Below are 18488 nucleotides of genomic sequence, written 5' to 3' on the forward strand. Positions count from 1 at the left end.
CAGAAAACACTTGGGCGAAAGCTCAGTGAGAATGTGAGACTATCCTTTTGTGAAGCATTTGTAACGAAAATGAGGTGGATTGAAGACGCTGCAGTGTACAATTAGGTTACTAGAAGACTTTTTGGGCTCTTCAATCAGATCATGCTCGATAGTAGCCATAAATTACATACGTTCTTACCACAGGAAAATGTAAATACGTATAACTTAAGAAGTCAATGTCATTTTCAAGCATATAAGGCTCGAACCAATCGTTTTAAACATAGTTTTTTCCCCTCTATGACAAATTTTTAATATAGTTAGATTTAATATAGATTTTAATAGTTGTATCATATATGTTTTTTTAAATAATTTTATCTTTGTAAATTCTTACGCAATTCAGTTTTAGACTGTCATGTAAAAATATCAATTAAACTATCTATCCATCTATCTATCCATCTATCTATCCATCTATCCATCTATCTATCCATCTAAACCCTTCTCCAGTGTGTTAAAAAAAGGCAAGCAAACAACCGTAGTTACTTCGTCCAGATTACCAGGCTCCCATCCCCATTTCATCATCACACGGTAGTTTGCAAATGCCAAAACAAAAAAAACACGGTTTTTTTTTCTATCAATGGACCAAAAAACGCCTATTTTTGTTAACATGGGATGGTAAGAAATCAAATATATTGAAATGGTTTGTAAATTAACAGTTTGACCAGAAGAATTCATATACCAAATTAACCGTGAAATTTATAAGATTTTAATGAAGATGAATTTTTCAACACTGACACGAACATGAGACAAAGAAAAATTCTGAGTCCCCGACGGGAATCGAACCTATGAGGCCCTGCCAGGGAAATCCGACAAGCGACAGGCCCAAAAAGTAGCGACAGCAACAATAAAATGCGACAACGACCCCTATGGAAAAACTTAAATTCCGAGATAGTAATTTCCCTCAATTTATATCCGACAGCGAGAAGAGCGAAAAAGCGACATGGCAATTTATTTAGACAAGCGACACGGGAACCCCCCTGGCAGGGCCTCACCTATGGCCTCCCAGATACCGGTTGGGCGCTTTAACCAACTGAGCTGCTACGAGAGACCCCGGGCGAGAGACTCGTGGTGAGCTGGGCCATTTACTAGGTTGATATGTGACACGCATCCTGCATACTGCTAGGATCAGCAATGTCGAAATCATCAAGTGTGTTGTAAATAATAAAGATGGTCAATTTTAAGCTACGGTGATAAATAATGAAGATAAATTTTTCAACAATATATGACAGGAGCATGGGACAAAGAAAAATTCTGAGTCCCCGACGGGAATCGATACCCATAGGGGTGTCGAATGGTTAATGCGAGACTTTGCGAGACTGATATCTTTTCTGCGAGCCCGAGACCTTTTTAGCCTTTCAAAACGCCCGGTTATGGATCGAGGCTCCGAGAAGGCGTACCGCAAAGAAAGAATACGAGACTACGAGACCGGCCGTGTAAACGTCCTTTAGCTCGGTGATAAATTTTGCAAGACCCGCAGTTTTTCAACAAAAGAGGAAAGGACCATTCAGCCACCCGCTAACCCATGGCCTCCCAGATACCGGTTATTAGATTTTCTTTGCCAAACAAATTCTACTCCGAAACTTAGTAACTGAGTTATCTATTGTAAGGACATTTCATCGTATGTAAAAGCTCTGAAATGTAATTTCTAGAATTCTAAGCCTCCTCTTGGGCAAAAATAAAGAAAAACTGAACAAGCACAAGTTTTAGCCTATTGAAAAAAAAAAAACAAACAAAAAAAAAAAAAAACAAAAATCTGGCTAGGAATTTCCCTACCTACTACACGGTAGTTGAGAGTGGATTTTTTTCTTACCATCGTGAAGCAGGAGGAGCAATTACAAAAAAAATGTCTTTACAACGTTTTCTTATCCTGTTATGAGTTGTACGATGCATTTTGTGCATGCGAAAAGGTTCATTTGGTTGGGAGACGCTGTTTCATTGTCAATGCATTGTATTAGTTGATTCAAAGTCCTCAAAGGAGCAGACCATGAACATAATTGTCGCTCCATTGATTCCTAAATTTGTCCCAGTAACAAGACTTCAGATACTTCAACTACTATGGTTATAAGCCACTGCGGTTTAAAATTCTTAACTTTCTATTTTATTCAATGATTTACTTTCTTTTTCATTATCGCTCTTCAGACTCTCTCCTCCACTCCTCCCGAGTCAGGAGTGACGTTTGCGCAATGCCAACTACGCAATAAGATATCCACCAATCAGGGATCACTTTAGCTTGAAGACCTCATGGGCCTGCGTCACAACTCTTTCTTTCACGTCTGTTTCGCCGGCGAGGACTAATCGGTCTTGTAGTTTGGTGATTTTGCCTCTAATTTTCGTCGATATCTTTCATTACAAGACCCTAAAATAAGCAGACGTACATTACCGAATCATGTCTCGTTATGACAGAGGTCGTTCCTTTGATCCAGGCAGCCGTTCAGAGCGAAAAAGGTGAGAAGAAATGAAGGCGGACATATTGTCAAGGCCTTTGCGATTTTTACTTTAATTCAACCCTTCGTTGTAGTCGTTAATGTTAAAAGGTAAAACAAAAAAGAGTTTTACTCAACAGTTTAAGAGATTTAAGTGTTAGATTTTCGTATTTCGTGTCGAAAGTGTAAAATTTCTTGCGTTGATGGTTGGCGGAATTAAGCGGATACATGTAGCACATGCGTTTCCTTGAGGAAAGTTTCTCAGATTGTTTTCAAGCCAGCTTAGCGAACAAAGGTTTCTCTCACTTTGTGGACGTGGATAATTATGCCTTTCACGGACCATGTGTAAACTTATTTATATAACGAGTAGCTGTGCTTATCTTTTACCAAGTTTATGGCGAAATGTGGCGGTGTCGCGACTAATTTATTCAGCTATGGCTTAATTTATGAAAACTGTCCTGTTTGACCATAAAAATTCTCCAAGCAAAAATATTATATTGTGAGGAACATGTCAGCGTTCAAATGGTCAGATGATCTTAAGAAGAAACAATGCCATTTAATTTACAGCTGAAAAGTTTTTTTTAGATTTCTTCAAGAAATCTTAGTACACTCTTAACTAGAAATTTTTTTTTTTGAAAAATTTTTTCTAAAAATTTTTTTTTTTTTTTTTTTTAAATAATTTTTTTTTTTTTTTTTTTTTTTTTTTTTTTTTTTTTTTTTTTTTTTTTTTTTTTTTTTTTTTTTTTTTTTTTTTTTTATTTTAATATTTTTTTTTGTAGGCAGATTGATCAGCTGAAATTTGTTTGACTTTGTTCAGTGGTCAGTACATGTACCTCCAGCCCAGTGGCAAACAGCTTGTGTGTTTTTGTAATTTTGGCTAATTTTGCATGTAATTTTGAAGCACATCAAAAGTAAGCCATTGCTTTGTTCTTGCAGTTTTGGTGGTGGAGGTCGTGGTGGAGGTGGCGGTCGCGGCGGGGGAGGTGGCCGTGGTGGGTTTGGAGGAGGATCATTTGGTTCTTCATTTAGAGGAGGTGGAGGTGGAGGATTTGGTGGCAAGAAAGACAAGTTAAATAATCAACCTGGGCAATTCCTAAGAAAGCCAAAGTGGGACCTTGATGCATTGCCAAAATTCAAGAAGGATTTGTACAGAGAACACCCAAATGTTCAAAACAGATCCCTGGTAGGTATATTTGAGGTTGCCTGACAGACAACAATATTTTACAGTTAGTTTTTTTATAAAATAAGGAGCTGGATTAATAAAAAATAACATTTAACCTGAGCTAACTAAAAAGGTCACATCTCATCTACTCCTTGTGTTCATAAGGTACAAAATGTAACTAATGAACACCCTTCGATCGTATGACTGTTTCTAAAAGCTATTTCCAAAAATACCCACCTTTTAAAGTGTTGATTTTTTTTATTTTAGCAAGAAGTTGATGAATACAGAAGACGATCTGAACTTACTGTTGAAGGAAGGAATGTACCCAAGCCAGTGATAGCTTTTGAGGAAGCAAGTTACCCAAGTAAGTGTAACTGCTACTTTCTGTTGTCTTGGTTAAATGCTTTTGAAAAGTTGTTAGGACAGCTTCCTGCTTTGCCTATTCCTAATAAGATGACCAAGTTTACAACTTTCCCTTTCCAGATTATGTAATGGATACAATAAGAAAAGAAGGTTTCCAAGAACCAACAGTTATTCAAGCACAGGTAATTATAATAATAGTGTAATAAATGTTTTGATACATGCGTTTTCAAAGTTCAGTTTCTTATTTTGCATGCAATTTTGAAGCATGTTACTGTGTTCTTGTAGTTTTGGAGCTTTACAATGCCAATTACCCTTGACTCCCAGGCCGCCCCACCCCCATTCCCGTCCACAAAGGGACAGCAGACAAATTCGGAGAAGAGAGAAATGCCAGCCCCACAGGATCACTCCCGAGACCGAGGGGGGGGAGCCCCAGAGGACGGGAGGGCCGCGCGGGGCGAGGTGCGACGGGGGCCGAGCCGGAAGGGTGCGGAAAAGGAGAAGCGAAGAGGATATGACAGAAAGGAGAAAAAGGGGAGGGAGGGAAGGGAAAGGGGCGGTGAGGGGCAGGGAGGGGGGGGGGGGGGCGGGGGAGCCAATGGGTTAAGGACCCTGGTAATAATTTTCAATTTTTGTTGTTGTTGTTCCTAGCCTCGACCTAGGAACAAAGAGTCGAATCTTGTTATAACAGGTGGTAATACAAAAGTTTAAGGCAATTCTAGGCTCTCTGGTAACAGTGTGAAATGTCTGTGGTGTGGCAGATGGAAGAAAGTAATCTACTTTGTGTACTTCTTTTAGGGCTGGCCAGTAGCACTCAGTGGTAGAGACCTTGTGGGCATTGCACAGACAGGATCAGGAAAAACAATATCTGTAAGTTGTTGTAGGTTAGGCGTGATTGAGGGCATTCTGTTGGTCGATTATGTTATATTTGTGTCAATGTTGAACCCTGTGATGCAAATCCCAAGGACAACATGCTGGCCACTCAACCTTGTGGTCTTGCTGTCAAGTGACATTGTTCTTAAGTTAAATTAATGTTAAATGAAATGCAATTAAAGGAGCTCAGTCACGGACAACTCATCTTGAAAAAACTTGCCAGTTTTTTCAAGTTTCTCAGTTGTAATCTGTCTTAATCTTCGTCAGCCAAAACCATCCTTGTTTATTTTCACATTTTGATTACTTCTTTGTTGTTTTCCTACATTACACAACTAGGCCATGCTATCGGGCCCAGAGGTCTGCATCCGAGAGAGTGAAGCGAGACGACACAAACTGTCCCCGGAGGGAAGGAGACACCAGACCAACACAACCACCACACAGGCAGTGGACGCAGGACGCGGGGAGAGGCCCCAGACACACAGCAATGGACGGACTATCAATACTCTCTTTCTGCTCTGCCCCCATGCTTACACTCAATGATGGATAAATCCACAAGAAAGATGCATGCTAGGACCAGTGCTGACACTGAGGATAAATAAAGTTTTTATTATTATTATTTTGAGGTTTCCTTGAATTTGGAAGTAATCAGAAAAATGGCTTAAAATATGGTGACACAATGCCCCTTTTAAGACTTGCTGTGTTATTTTTTCTCCTGTAGTTCATTCTACCTGCAATTGTGCATATCAATAACCAACCTCTTCTTCAACCTGGAGATGGTCCAGTGGTAAGTTGGCCTATTGAAGTGGAAGACTCTAAAGTCGCTAAAAGCACTTGTATGTAACACTGTACACCACTGTTATTGCTTTTAGGCTCTTGTCCTTTGTCCAACAAGAGAACTGGCACAGCAAGTACAGCAAGTGGCCTTTCAATATGGAAGGAACTCTAAATGCAGAAGTGTGTGCATTTATGGAGGTGCACCAAAGGGGCCTCAGATCCGTGAGCTTGAAAGAGGTGACTCATCATCAGTAGCTTACAGTATATTGTATTCAAACAAATACATACATATTCCTGTGCACTCATTCTGCACATAATTTATGTGTTGAAACACTTTTGCTTGGTAACTTGTTCCTGGTGTCAATATTTGAGTGTGCTCAGCTGGGCAAATTTCAAAGCATTTTTCCACACTTGTAATAATATCTTTGCACTAACCTGTGACATTGAACTCAGACTTTCTTGGTTGCAGGTGTGGAGATATGTATAGCTACACCAGGAAGGCTGATTGACATGTTGGAGGCTCGCAAAACAAACCTGCGTCGGTGCACATTCCTGGTGCTTGATGAAGCAGACAGGATGCTTGACATGGGTTTTGAACCACAGATCAGGACAATTATTGAACAGATTAGACCAGACCGACAGACACTTATGTGGAGTGCAACATGGCCCAAGGAAGTACAGGGACTGGCTTCTGACTTCTTACGGGATTATGTTCACATCACAGTTGGCACACTTGGGCTCACTGCAAACCACAAAATCTTACAGATTGTGGATGTGTGTGATGAAACTGAAAAAGACTACAAGTAAGTTGAGGTTTTACCTCATGGACATAAGTTTGTGTGATGTTGGTTGAGAACTACAGTGTAAGGTGTGAAGGCGACATGAGACATGAACCAAATTTTTCCACTTAAATTTCAGACATCATTTACTGGAAATGTAAAAGATGTCTGTTTCCGAGTTTTTCTCAGCTTTCAGTTGTACTTGACTTCCAACACTGTTGTATGTGAGTTTTACATAACATTGCATTGTGCCACAGGGTAGGGTTGCAGTCTTGCATTACCTTGCTGTAACTAAGATAGTGCATGGGTGCATGTAGTCCACACAAACACCAGGGCCATTACATTTATGTAGACTAACAGAATTAAAGTCCCAATTTCCCAGTTAGGGAAAAGTAAAAAATGGTGGTGTGACTAACAGACTGTTTGTTGTTTACAAGGCTGATCAAGCTGCTGGAAGAGATAATGGGAGAGTCAGAAAACAAGGTAGATTTTGGTTTTTGATAACTTGTATTACTGTTGTTGAATTTCTAGACTAGTCTATTTCCTCATGCATTTCTTTATTCATTCTGCACTGTTGTAGTCCCTCATTTTCACTGAGACAAAGAGACGAGCAGATGAACTAACAAGAAGGATGCGTAGAGATGGGTATGTTTTCTTGTTTCACATAATGAGTTTAGTGATTTTGTTATGCCCATAGAGCACCTGATGAATGTTCAGTTTATTTCTGAATTGTTTAATGTTGACCATATGAATTCCTCGTTACTGATGCTCTTGGTCAGTTTTCTTCTGCTATTTTCGATTGGTTGGCTTGTTTTTTAGTCTGTTGTCTATTTCCCTTCATAGATGGCCTGCTATGTGTATTCATGGAGACAAATCACAGCCTGAAAGAGATTGGGTGTTGAATGGTATGTAGTAACTTGAAGTGAGAAACATCTTGTAATTCAGTCCTAATACAGAATACCAGAAATAGCCACCTTTGGTTTAATGTTTTACCTGTTTGATTAATTAAGATTACTGCTAAATAAAAGCTCTTTAAAAATAGAACCAAAAAATAATTTTGCCTTCTACCTTGATTCTTTTTTAGAATTTAGAAAGGGTAATGCTCCCATCCTGGTTGCTACAGATGTTGCCTCAAGAGGATTAGGTTTGTCACTGTGTTTCGAACTAGTTACCTACCAATGTATTTTATCAAACAACTTGGATCACAGGCACTATATAGTGAAGTGATAAATCTGGATTTACTTTATGCCTTGAAATTAGGCCTTTAAGAGGTTTAGAACCTTGTATACTCTGAGTAAGTACATACATAGCACAGATCTGTGACCTTTCTGTTACTGATTTTTAAGGTGCTGTTTACTAACTCTACCTCCTATTTTTAACCCCATAGTAGGTTTATTATTTTTTAATCGGAGGGTGCATCATCTATGCTGTGGTTACTGGTTGTCCTTGAGTGGAAGGAACTCTGCATGACCTTGGTTTGTCAGCTGAGCTGGAGGGAAAGGAGCAGTTGTTATAAGTCGTATTCATTTCCTAGGTTTAACTGAATTGCATGTAATTGCTCGTTCTAAATTATTCTCGGAGTTGTGAAAAACAGCATGAAACTTTGCAATCTTGTGGGCCACTGTCAGATGCACACATGCATACAAATGACAAATGTTTTCCATTTCAGGAAGTCCTTTAGCCATCAAAGTGACACAATTAAAAAAAAGGGGATCCAGGATGTTTTAGCACCTTATACCTCACAGTTAAACAAGATACAAGTATTTTTTGTCTGCAACTAACTGCAAGTCTCTTTTCAATTATTGACATACAAGTATGTCCTAGATGCCATCCTGTCTGAGAGATGGGTGAAGGCAAAACCATAAAACACAAAAGGCACCGCCTGATGCACAGGCATTCCTTTCGGAGTGATAACTCATTTGAGCTCCCATAGAACATGGGACTTGTACCAAATCTTGAATTTGAATAAAATCATTTTAACATTTCTCTGTGGAGTTGTGTTTGATGGTTGTACAGATGGAGTTAGGTTCCACAGTAGTGTGAGCATTTGTGGGGCCTTGCAGATTCAGCTTGTTGCTGCATAATATTACTATCTGTACAACCTCAAACTTTAAGTCAAAGTACAGTGCTCTGACTTATCAGTTTTTGTTGAAAACAACTCCAGTAAATTTATTAAATTGAAAAAAACCGAACTTGAATTTGGTGCATGACTTGTTTGGCCAATAAAGATAGGTAACAAAACACGATTGGTTAAAAGTCACAGCACTGGGCTTTGACTTGAAAGTTCAGTGCAGAGGTTAACTTCCTTGAAATGTTAGTTTACACCTGGGAATGTCAAACGTTCTGGAACATTAATTGGTATTAAAAACACGCATTTTGGAAGCCCTTGTGATAAGTTAACAAGATCAACTCTTTTTAACTGTTTAAATTCTTTTGTTACATTACTATTATGTGCAATAACTGTTGTGAGACTGTCTTTGTGAAGCAACCAGTATTGTCTTTCCCAGTGCATGCTTTGGCAAACCAGCTTTTTTAAACAGTGTTGGCACTGTGACAAAGATTCACTGTGAGCTGAGATTCAATTGCATTTCTTTGAAACTTTGCACAAGGGCTTCCTGTATTTGTGTACGTTATGTGGCAATGCAGTGTTGAATCTAAAGGGCCCACAAAGCTTGCATTACTGTTAACACTAAATGGCAGTCAGACAAGTCTGTTCTGTCTTAGTAATAAAAGCATCCTTCGCCTGTTCCTTCCCTCCCAATCATCTGGACGCGCTGAGTCATGGTGTGGTTCCTGCTTCAAGTGTAACCTGGTGAACATTTTCATGCCGGCTCCCAGAGCAGAAACAAGCTCAATAAAATTACACTCTGGGACAGATACCTCTTGTGACCAGGCAAGTTTGTTTGGAGAAGTAGACAGGTTACCTTCAGTTGGTGGCCGATTTGTTTTTGTGTTTCAATAAAAGGTGTTGGAAACCATGACTTTTTCATTTGGAGTACTGTGCCCACGTGAGTATCAAGGGACTGTTTCTGACATTTCTGAAATGTAAAATTAGGGAGCTGGCATTCAGTTGTGACGCCCTCTTTTTATTGATAGCTTGGAGTATAGTTTATGTTGTGACCCCGTGCCAATTTATTGCATCATTTAGATATCTCCGACATCAAATTTGTCATCAACTTTGACTTCCCAAGTTGTTCAGAAGATTATGTGCATCGTATTGGGAGAACAGCACGTTCAGATCGTACAGGAACATCGTACACTTTTTTCACCACTGGAAATGCCAAGCAGGCAAAGGACTTGATTTCAGTGTTGAAGGAGGCCAACCAACATGTTAACCCAAAGCTCATGCAGCTAGCAGAACAAGCCAGAGGGATGTTTGGAAAAGGTTAGTATAGCTCTATTCTGCTTTCTCAACCACCTTGGTCTGCTGGTTAAACTCCAAAAGAGATGCCATTTAATGGCTACATTCTAGAACTAAGGGAAACTGCAAGTAACATAGTTTATTATGCTCTAAATAAATAATGAACCGTATTTATTTGATTAAGCGCCCAGCCTTGAATAAGTGCCCACCCCTACCTGCCTCATAGAAAAACCCTATGAACACACATGAGGAGTGTTGATTATTATTAAAATTGAGGTTGAAATGGATTAAGTACTACTAAAAGACTTGCACAAAGACTGAGTTTTCTGGAAAAACTTTCAATAAACAGTTAAAGTTTTGCATTGGTACATCTTCATGTTTCATTATTATTCATTGTTTTGTTGCAAAATAAAGTAACCAGTTGCTAAAAATGGTGAAAATATAATAAGCGCCCAGCCTCGAATAAGCGCCCACTCTCAGGATCCAAAATTTTATTAGCCCCGCGCTTAATCGAATAAATACGGTAGTTGAAGTAAGGCATTGGTATTAGTTCATCTGCTCCTTTGTGACAGTTGTAGACTGATGTTGAAAACAGGCGTTTTCATTAAATGGTCCAGAAAAACATATTCTTAGTAGCATTGGTTTTTTTTCTGTTTTCTCCTTTCGCCTCAGGTCGAAGCCGTTATCGCGACAAAAATGCCCAGGGAAGTGGTGGTAATTTTAACAGGAACAGCTATGGTGACTCGCGTGGTGATTCCAGGAGTGGTGGTGGACACCGTTCAAATTTCTCAGGTGGAGGACGGGGTGGTTCTGGGAGAGGTGGTGGTCATATGTCAAGTGCTAACAAGTCGTTTAACTCCAACAGAAATCAAGATTCCCGTGGCGGGGGAAGAAATCAGACACAACAGAATGGCACTTGGAACCAAAACAACATGATGGGAGGAGGGTACAACAGCTACAGCAGCAACTCATATCAGGCACCACCCCCACCGCCTCCTGGTCCACCCCCTTCAAACCCACCCCAGCCTCTTATGCAGCAACAACAACAGCAGCAGTACACCCAGGCTGCTGCTGCATATCCACAGGCGACCTACCAAACTTACCAGCAACAGGCTACAAATGCTGTGCAAGGCCAAGTACAACAAACTGCTGCGTGGTCATATCCTCAGTAGAGATGAGCAGACCCCGTACAATGTATTGGACATTCTTGTATATTTATTACATGATGATGACAGGGGCAAAGATAAAATATTAATATACTTACATTTGCATTTTCAATTCGCTTGCTGGGACTGCATTGACTGTTGATCTTCAAGTTTTTATTTCAAATTAGGTACTTTGAAAGGAGTGTGTTATCAACTAACGGAAGACATTCTTGAGCTCTGCCTATATTGTGCCTGCATTGTAAATGTTTTTGTTTTTGCATTTTTTTTTTTACTTTTAACTTAAGTTGCTGTTAGGATACTGTTTTGAACCACAGTACAACGTCGAAGAGCTTCGTAAGCATTTTAGAAATATACATCTGCAAATCAGGTCTGTCTGCAGACTTTGAAAATAGGCTAGGACGTCAATAAATTCTCATTTATTGAAATCAAGTTGTGTTTATTTCCTTGTTTTCTTTCTGATTTGTTAGTTTATGAGAGAATTTCAATTCTGAACCATAACAGCCCTCTTTCTAAATCAAAATCAGTCATTTTACAGTCAACCCCCCTCTAAAACGGAAACCTTCGGGGCGACCATATAGTAGTAACGAGAGTTATTTTCAGTAATTCTTATTCGCCGGGACTTCAACTCCTGTCCGTAATAGCGAGGTGTCCGCAAGGCGAGAGTTGAGTTGTTTCGGTACAACGTTTGCCAAAATATATTCAGACGGCAGCTAGGTCTCAAAGTTTCATGCATTCAAGCCACTTTTTTAAAAGTCAAAACTATTAAAACGTCAGTATGTTGTGAAAGGAGGAAGAACTATTTGGGTGCTTGTCATTTTACCTAAAATCCCTGAAGGTTAAGCTGGAAAGCAAATATAAATGGTATGTCTCATGATTTTGGAATTTAAGCACTATCATTATTCGACTGTAAATCCCAACCAGTACTTTTCGCCAAATGACACCCTTGTATGGTTTCCGCCCAACATTCGAGCAATACAGGCAAAAATTAAGTTACGAAAAAGACCTCTTAGGGTGGTAACAGTTGAAGTTCAGCTAACAAAAATCTGCCAAAACTTATGCACTCAAGCTGACCCCACGATGGAAAAATAGATTTCACCTGAGATTTGAAATGATCTATATTTCACGCCTAAAAAATGGGGGTTTTTTAAATTTTTGGGTTTTTTTAAAAAGGAGAATTCGATAGTTTTTTTTTTTTTTAACAAAAAAATATATAAAAAAAAAATTATAAAAAAAACTACGCGCATATAACCATACGAAATCTTTCCCAAAACTCGACAACTGAACGCCGCCATCTTGGAGCTGGTAATGTATGCGTGACGTCAAAGAGCTCAGCATGAAGTTTGGCGGGAAAATTTTTATAGTCGAAACTCCTTGTTTTTCGTATTTCTTGGAGCTCTGTTTGAGCAAAATGGAGATGCACAAACAGGTATTCTGACAAACAAAAGCCACTACAAAGAAATGAAGAGTTTCGAGTGTATTTAGGCTGAGCTCTTTGATGTTACGCATACATTACCAGCTCCAAGATGGCGGCGTTCAGTTGTCGAGTTTTGGGAAAGAATTCGTAGGGTTATAGCGCACGTTGGAGGCTGAAATTTTGGTGAATAACATATCTTTGTGTTGGCGTAAAGAAAATAAATGGACATTCTGGAGTGAACTTCTCCTTTAAATTTTCTCGAGAATGCTTTAGAATTCAATTACGGGGTCACCAAGACAAATGAATTTCAATAAGATTTTGAAATAGTATTCAAAATGTTGCCCGTCCAATGAGTACTTATTGTAAGAACTATTACCGGAATCCGTCTTAGTTTCATACAAAAATGGATGTTCAGTGGAGTAAGGATGCGTTCAGTTTGTCTTGCCAGAGTTAGTAACTCTGGTTTTGCACACTCGCGCGACTTATTAGAAAAGTCGGGGGGGGGGGGGGGTTCATACAAAAGAAAAACTTTTGAGTGAAGGTGCCTGTCAACCTATTCATACAAAGGAGAAAAAAATCCTGCAAAAAGAAAGGGTACCGTCATCAAGTTTTCATTCGAATTCATTTAACTCGGGCTCAATTTGATTAATTTTCTGATTGTAAAGGTAATTTTTTGCCAATAGAAGAGTTATTTAATTTCTTTTAAGAGGGTGTCGTTGCAGTTGACCACGGCCAGAATTAAGGGATTTACAAAAGAGTAGTTCTTCATACTTTGCGTGAAAGAGGTGCCGTTTTCTTCATTGACGTGTTGTAAAACTTTATGAAAGAATTGTTAGACCGGTGGAACTCGGTGAAAGTATGGTTTATCGAATATGACTGGTCACAGGTACAGTCCGAGTTTATTGGAGAGGCAAGTTTATTGGAGACAAGTATTCTATAATGAGCGAGTTCGAAGTAAAATTCTTTAAGTTTGTTCTCTTTGCACATAAATTTGATTTGCTTATGTCATTTGATGAGAGACCTCGTTCCCCTCTACTGAGTGCAGTTACTTTAGGCACAGGCGGCCCAAGCTCTCTATCAGATTACCTTTGGACGTGACTCTTGCTTACGAGCGGTGTTGTGTTACAAAGATTCGATTTATAAGGGTTTGTATGGGAAACAACGGTTTTGCTTTCAAAGTAAAAAAATGTATATTTTGTGAATAAAGTTGACTTACCCTGATTCGTTATTTCATTCTTTGTTGTCTTCCAGCTTCTCAGGTCGATACAACGCGTTTTCGGCGAGTTATCGTTATTTAAGTGTCCACTGCTAAAGCAAGAGTCACGTCCAAAGGTAATCTGATAGAGAGCTTGGGCCGCCTGTGCTTTAGGAGTACTTTTTTCTTATCAAAAAGCCAGTAATCTTTGTTTTACATTTTCGTAAGATCGATCGATATTTAAGGTGGCAATTGAAAATTGCACTATCAAGAAACAACTTGTTTATTTGTTTTGTTTTGCTCTTTCGAGTAGATGTTTCAGGATTGCAGATATGACTTGATAATAGCTTAAGAAGTTGCATCTATGTTTTTGTTTGAATTCCTGAAAGGATAAAAACTTTCCATTCCCATTGAGGATATCTTGGATAGAGACAATTTCTTCTTCAAACCAGCTTAAGCTTTTCGAAAAAATCGGCCTATTCCCAACTTGTACCTATCAATGTCAAGCCCCAGTGTTGGGGGAGGGGGGCAGACCCGACGGGATTTTGACATTTTTTGGAACCCAGAGTCGAATTCCCCACCCCTGGGCACCTAGTGAATGTCAAATTTTACATATCTCCTCTTAAATTTCTAACCCAGCAGACCATTTTAGATGTTAAAATACCTACCTTCCTGGGAGAGCTTCACGATGTCAAATTCCCGCAGGTTGTCCACCCCCTCCCTTTCCCGACCCAGGGGCTAACATTGATAGGTGCATAAACATTTACATTTACACTTGGGTAGACTAGGGTTCTCGTGGGTATTATAGGCCCTCTCCTGCGCATGTTTTATCTTTTCGTACGGGCTGGGGGAGACGTGTTTTCGCCTTTCCCGCCCATCTGACCCCCTTGAGATCTTGTCGAGAAGCCTTCATTTGCGGAGTAGAGAGTGTCAAAGGAAAAACAAAAACAGTTTGGATGCAGGTGACCACGCAACGAAGAAAAAACTGCTTGGCTTCTCTGCTGCCGGATCTCTTGTTCAAGAAATGCGCGTACCAGACGTCACTCTAAGTGCTTATAAAACCAAATTGATTGCAAGGCTGGTACAACGGTAGTACTGGCCCTGAAGAAGACTAGCTCTGCTAGCTGAAATACCCGGGGGGGGGGGGGTACTCAACAAAGTTTTGTACGGGGAGGCTCCGCCCCGAGCTCCTACCCCTTACCCTTTTATATACCATTTTGCCAGAAATTGTACCCCTTTCGTATACCTTTTCATGAAAAAAGGCACCCCTTTCATATACCTGAAAGTCATGTATATACTTAAAACACAACGTTTTCTTTTCATTTTCAAGTAGCGCTCATAAACTGAAATTATACAGCCATAAATTGCATCTGCTCGAAATATTATTATTAAAAGGCCCTTTCAGAAACCTTAATACTGATTTCCATACCCTTTCGTATACCTAAAATTGTGAAATCCCTACCCTTTCATATACCTGAAGCCTAAAAAGGTACTCCTTCGGGCGGAGCCTCCCCGTATAGGCCATTATAGGGAGTACCCCCCCCCCCCCCCGGGCTGAAATATTGGCCAATAAATCTTGCCCTCCTGCCGTTGTACCAGCCTTGCAATCAATTTGGTATTAGTGTCAAAGGGATTGTGGGTAAATTGGACAGAGCAATCAGGACATTTCATGGGGTCATACATAGAATACTTGGTAAGTGCCATCTCGTCGTGATATCACAGGTATCATATCCAGTAAAGCTAATTTTTAGGTGCTGAATAGTCGCCCACAGAAAGTTTAGTAAGCATCAGTCTCTTAGGTAAGAGAGTCATTGTTTACAAACCAACTGTTCTCTGTTTGTAGGTTTTCGCTGCCTATATTCAAGGACTCCTATCCTCTTCCTTGACATTTGTTTATTTATTATGTATCCATTCTCAGGATTCAGAATTTAGTGATGTCTCAGGCCATTCCAAAGCTTTACTGTGCATGGTTTTGTCCCTTTGCTCAAAGAGCATGAATTGCTCTGGTAGCCAAAGGTGTTGATTTTGAGTATGTAGAGCAAGACCCTTATAACAAGACTGCAGAATGGCTAGCCATCAATCCTCAGGGAATGGTGCCCGTCATTGTTCACAACAACAAATCAATTTATGAAAGTCCAGTCTGTATTGAATATGTTGATGAAGCATGGCCCAGTGAGCCAAGATTGATGCCTACAGATCCTTACAAGAGAGCTCATTCAAGAATTTGGGGAGACTTTATAGGCAAGAAAATTATTCCATCATTTTATGGTCTGCTTATGAAACAAAGTGAGGCAGAACAGCAGGAAATCAAAATCAAGTTGACAAGTTATCTGCTTGATCTGGTGAAAGCTATGGATCCTAAGGGGCCGTTCTTTCAAGGTGAAAAGATTGGCTATGTCGACATTATGCTGGCTCCTTATGGGGCAAGATTCTTTATTCTGAAGCACTATCGTGGCTTTGAGGTACCTAACAGTGAAGAGTTTGAGAGATTCCATGTGTGGTGGGAAGCTGTGAGAAATGTTCCGGCTGTGAAAGTCACATTACAAGATGACAGCAAATTGTTGGATATCTACCAACGATATGCTGATGGTAGCGCAAAGTCAAAAGTTGCTGAGGCCATAAGGAAAGGTCGAAATCGCTTTATAATAAATTCGTCTCAAAAGTTTGCACAAAACCTACTGCTAGGAAGAAATATGAAGAAAGCTTTAACACCGAAGAGTCTCAATTAGAATGGAACAAAATTTATCTAACACCTATAAGAGCAACACTAAGCACAAAACTGCGGGAATTTCAGTATAAGATACTTAATAGAATCTTATATACAAATGACATGCTCTTTAAGTTTAAGAAAATTGAATCTCCTCTATGTCATTTCTGCGAAAATGATATAGAAACCATAGAACATTTTCTTTTCCTCTGCCCGAGAGTTCAAGTTTTTTGGAGTGAAGTATGCTCTACTTTCGGAGAAAAACTGAAGTGGAGCAGACCTCTACACATAAAAGATATCTTTTTCGGAAACCAAGACGTAAAAACTCACAATAACTTGACAAATTACATTATCCTGGAAAGCAAATACTTTCTGTATCGTTGTAAACTAAACAAAACTGCATTATCTATTCTGCTTTTAACAGAAAAAATTAAGAATACTTATTATATAGAACGTTCTATTGCGAGAGAAAATAATAAAGTTGGTTTTCATTATGAAAAGTGGGAACCTCTACTCCCACTTATCTCTCCTTGATAAGTTGTTGTCACTATTTTTTAAATTATCCTGCAAATTACATATCAGACTGCTGTAATATACCTAAGTTGTTGGCCTTTGTAAACCCTGTTATTTTGTAACCTGTCACTTTGTAATTTAAATTAGCTATGTTAAATTGTATGTTCTGTAAACTCGAAAATTTGTAACCTTTTTTTTTTCCGTAAATAACTGTATTTTCCTTTTTTTGTGCTGTACATTTCTTTTTTTTTGCTGTAATTTTATGTAGTAAAACAATAAACAAACAAAATACAAAAAAAAAAAAAATAAGGAAAGGTGGACAAATGCCTTGAACTTAACATGTCGAACAAAAAAAATAACGGGTGGTATCAGTCAGTAATTTGTCGTACAATTTTGGCTGGCTGATGCAGTTCTAAATTGTGAGCAGGGTCATGTGGGATGCAGGAATAGTACAGCATGCTCATATTTCTTTTGTACACGAGGCCTGTTGAACCAGTGCTGTTGGTCTTGCGACATCTTAACTAGTTTTTAGCATTTCATTGGTCACAAGCATTTATTGGGTACAGCACAGTATAAGTTTACTACATGTTTACTTCGTCTGGGCATGTTACTGGTACACTGTAGATTTAACTCAAGCTACTCGAGCTTGATTGCATTTTACAGCAGCAGTTAGCTTTTGCAACATTGGCATCTAGCGTTCTCATTTCTTTTCTTTCCCTCCCATTCCACCCTGGGAGATATTTTTGTAGACATTTAACGAACAGCCATAATTGTTGTTTATAGTGAAGTCTCTGTTTACATCTTGTGGTATTTTATACAAATTTTTCCAAGATGTGTTTGTTTGTGCTGGAGTAGGTTGTATATCATATTTTATTTGAATTACTTGTAAAAATTAATTAACTACTTATTAATAAAGGCTGTCTTGCATCCCACTCACTGCCTGGCTTACTGTGTTGCATAGTTTAGAAAGTGCCATGGTGGTTTAGACAATGATAACTGTTATGTTTAGATTAGTATATTATTTACTTGATGTATTTCAACAGTGGACAAATAAATGTTAATAAATAAATGATGTCAGAAATCAACTTTGGAGTAGTAGTGGATGTTGTGGTTTATCCTAATGAACTGATCACTGTGTCTGGCCACTATATAAGTGAACTACTCATAATTGCAAATTCTGTAAATCACTTATTTTTCTTACCCTCAATTTTTTTACTGAACCCTCATTTTATTCACTGAAACTGTCAACTTCTATTGTCATTTCATACTCTTGTATATAACAAAACCATTCTCACAGTTGAGGAAGATACTGATCAGGTTAACATATATATCACAAATCACAGTGAAACCACAAAAACACCAGTGTTCATCAACTTGATTAAGAGATTCACCGGTACGAGGATCCAAATAAAGGCTGGAAAGGAGACTTGTGTACTTGTTCATTTCGTAGAAAATATCTTAGGCCTTTTATGGCCTAATTGACATTCCCAATAGTACAAAATATAAAATTGATTGTTAACACAATCTTCCCTTTTTCTGACCGCTGTTTTCTTTTTTGTTTCATAATTAATTTTGTGTTTGGAGAGATGAGATGAATAGATAATTTGTAAGATTGCAATTGATTTCATTTGTAAAGTTTATTGCACTCTTCCCCCAGAATGTGGACTAAGTAGCACCTGCTCTGTGACATTGAAGAGTATCAGCAGTTGTCGTTTTTGCTATGAA

General features: G+C 38.9%; 2 protein-coding genes across 4 annotated transcripts; both read left to right on the plus strand.

Moving 5' to 3' along the window:
• The first annotated feature begins 2288 nt into the window (after nucleotides 1–2288).
• Nucleotides 2289–11359, plus strand: LOC144632974 (putative ATP-dependent RNA helicase DDX5). The gene is made up of 14 exons (XM_078491730.1): nucleotides 2289–2481; nucleotides 3396–3642; nucleotides 3889–3985; nucleotides 4105–4166; nucleotides 4780–4851; nucleotides 5573–5638; nucleotides 5724–5865; nucleotides 6098–6431; nucleotides 6845–6890; nucleotides 6988–7052; nucleotides 7251–7312; nucleotides 7492–7551; nucleotides 9556–9792; nucleotides 10441–11359. Exons 1-14 carry the CDS (start codon nucleotides 2423–2425, stop codon nucleotides 10938–10940), a joined length of 2049 nt encoding a protein of 682 aa, XP_078347856.1. The 5' UTR covers nucleotides 2289–2422; the 3' UTR covers nucleotides 10941–11359.
• Nucleotides 11360–15238: 3879 nt separating this feature from the next.
• LOC144632109 (uncharacterized) lies at nucleotides 15239–17858 on the plus strand. 3 transcript variants are annotated; one of them, XM_078490710.1, is made up of 3 exons: nucleotides 15239–15342; nucleotides 15462–16171; nucleotides 17079–17858. In XM_078490710.1, exons 2-3 carry the CDS (start codon nucleotides 15634–15636, stop codon nucleotides 17093–17095), a joined length of 555 nt encoding a protein of 184 aa, XP_078346836.1. In that variant the 5' UTR covers nucleotides 15239–15342; nucleotides 15462–15633; the 3' UTR covers nucleotides 17096–17858. The 3 variants fall into 3 exon arrangements, with proteins under 3 accessions (XP_078346836.1, XP_078346837.1, XP_078346838.1); XM_078490712.1 differs by having other exon boundaries at nucleotides 15248–15323; XM_078490711.1 differs by having other exon boundaries at nucleotides 15239–16171.
• The last annotated feature ends 630 nt before the right edge of the window (nucleotides 17859–18488 follow it).

Source organism: Oculina patagonica, chromosome 12 (assembly GCF_052425735.1).
Source record: "Oculina patagonica isolate OP01 chromosome 12, crgOcupat, whole genome shotgun sequence".
Taxonomy (NCBI): Eukaryota; Metazoa; Cnidaria; class Anthozoa; order Scleractinia; family Oculinidae; genus Oculina; species Oculina patagonica.

Excerpts from the sequence above, each read along its gene's own strand:
- LOC144632109 (XM_078490711.1), top strand. The coding sequence starts at position 15,634 with ATGGTGCCCGTCATTGTTCACAACAACAAATCAATTTATGAAAGTCCA.
- LOC144632974 (XM_078491730.1), top strand. The coding sequence starts at position 2,423 with ATGTCTCGTTATGACAGAGGTCGTTCCTTTGATCCAGGCAGCCGTTCA. Across the intron at positions 3,986-4,104 it reads TGAGGAAGCAAGTTACCCAA|ATTATGTAATGGATACAATA; the intron begins GTAAGTGTAACT and ends TTCCCTTTCCAG. Across the intron at positions 5,866-6,097 it reads GATCCGTGAGCTTGAAAGAG|GTGTGGAGATATGTATAGCT; the intron begins GTGACTCATCAT and ends TCTTGGTTGCAG.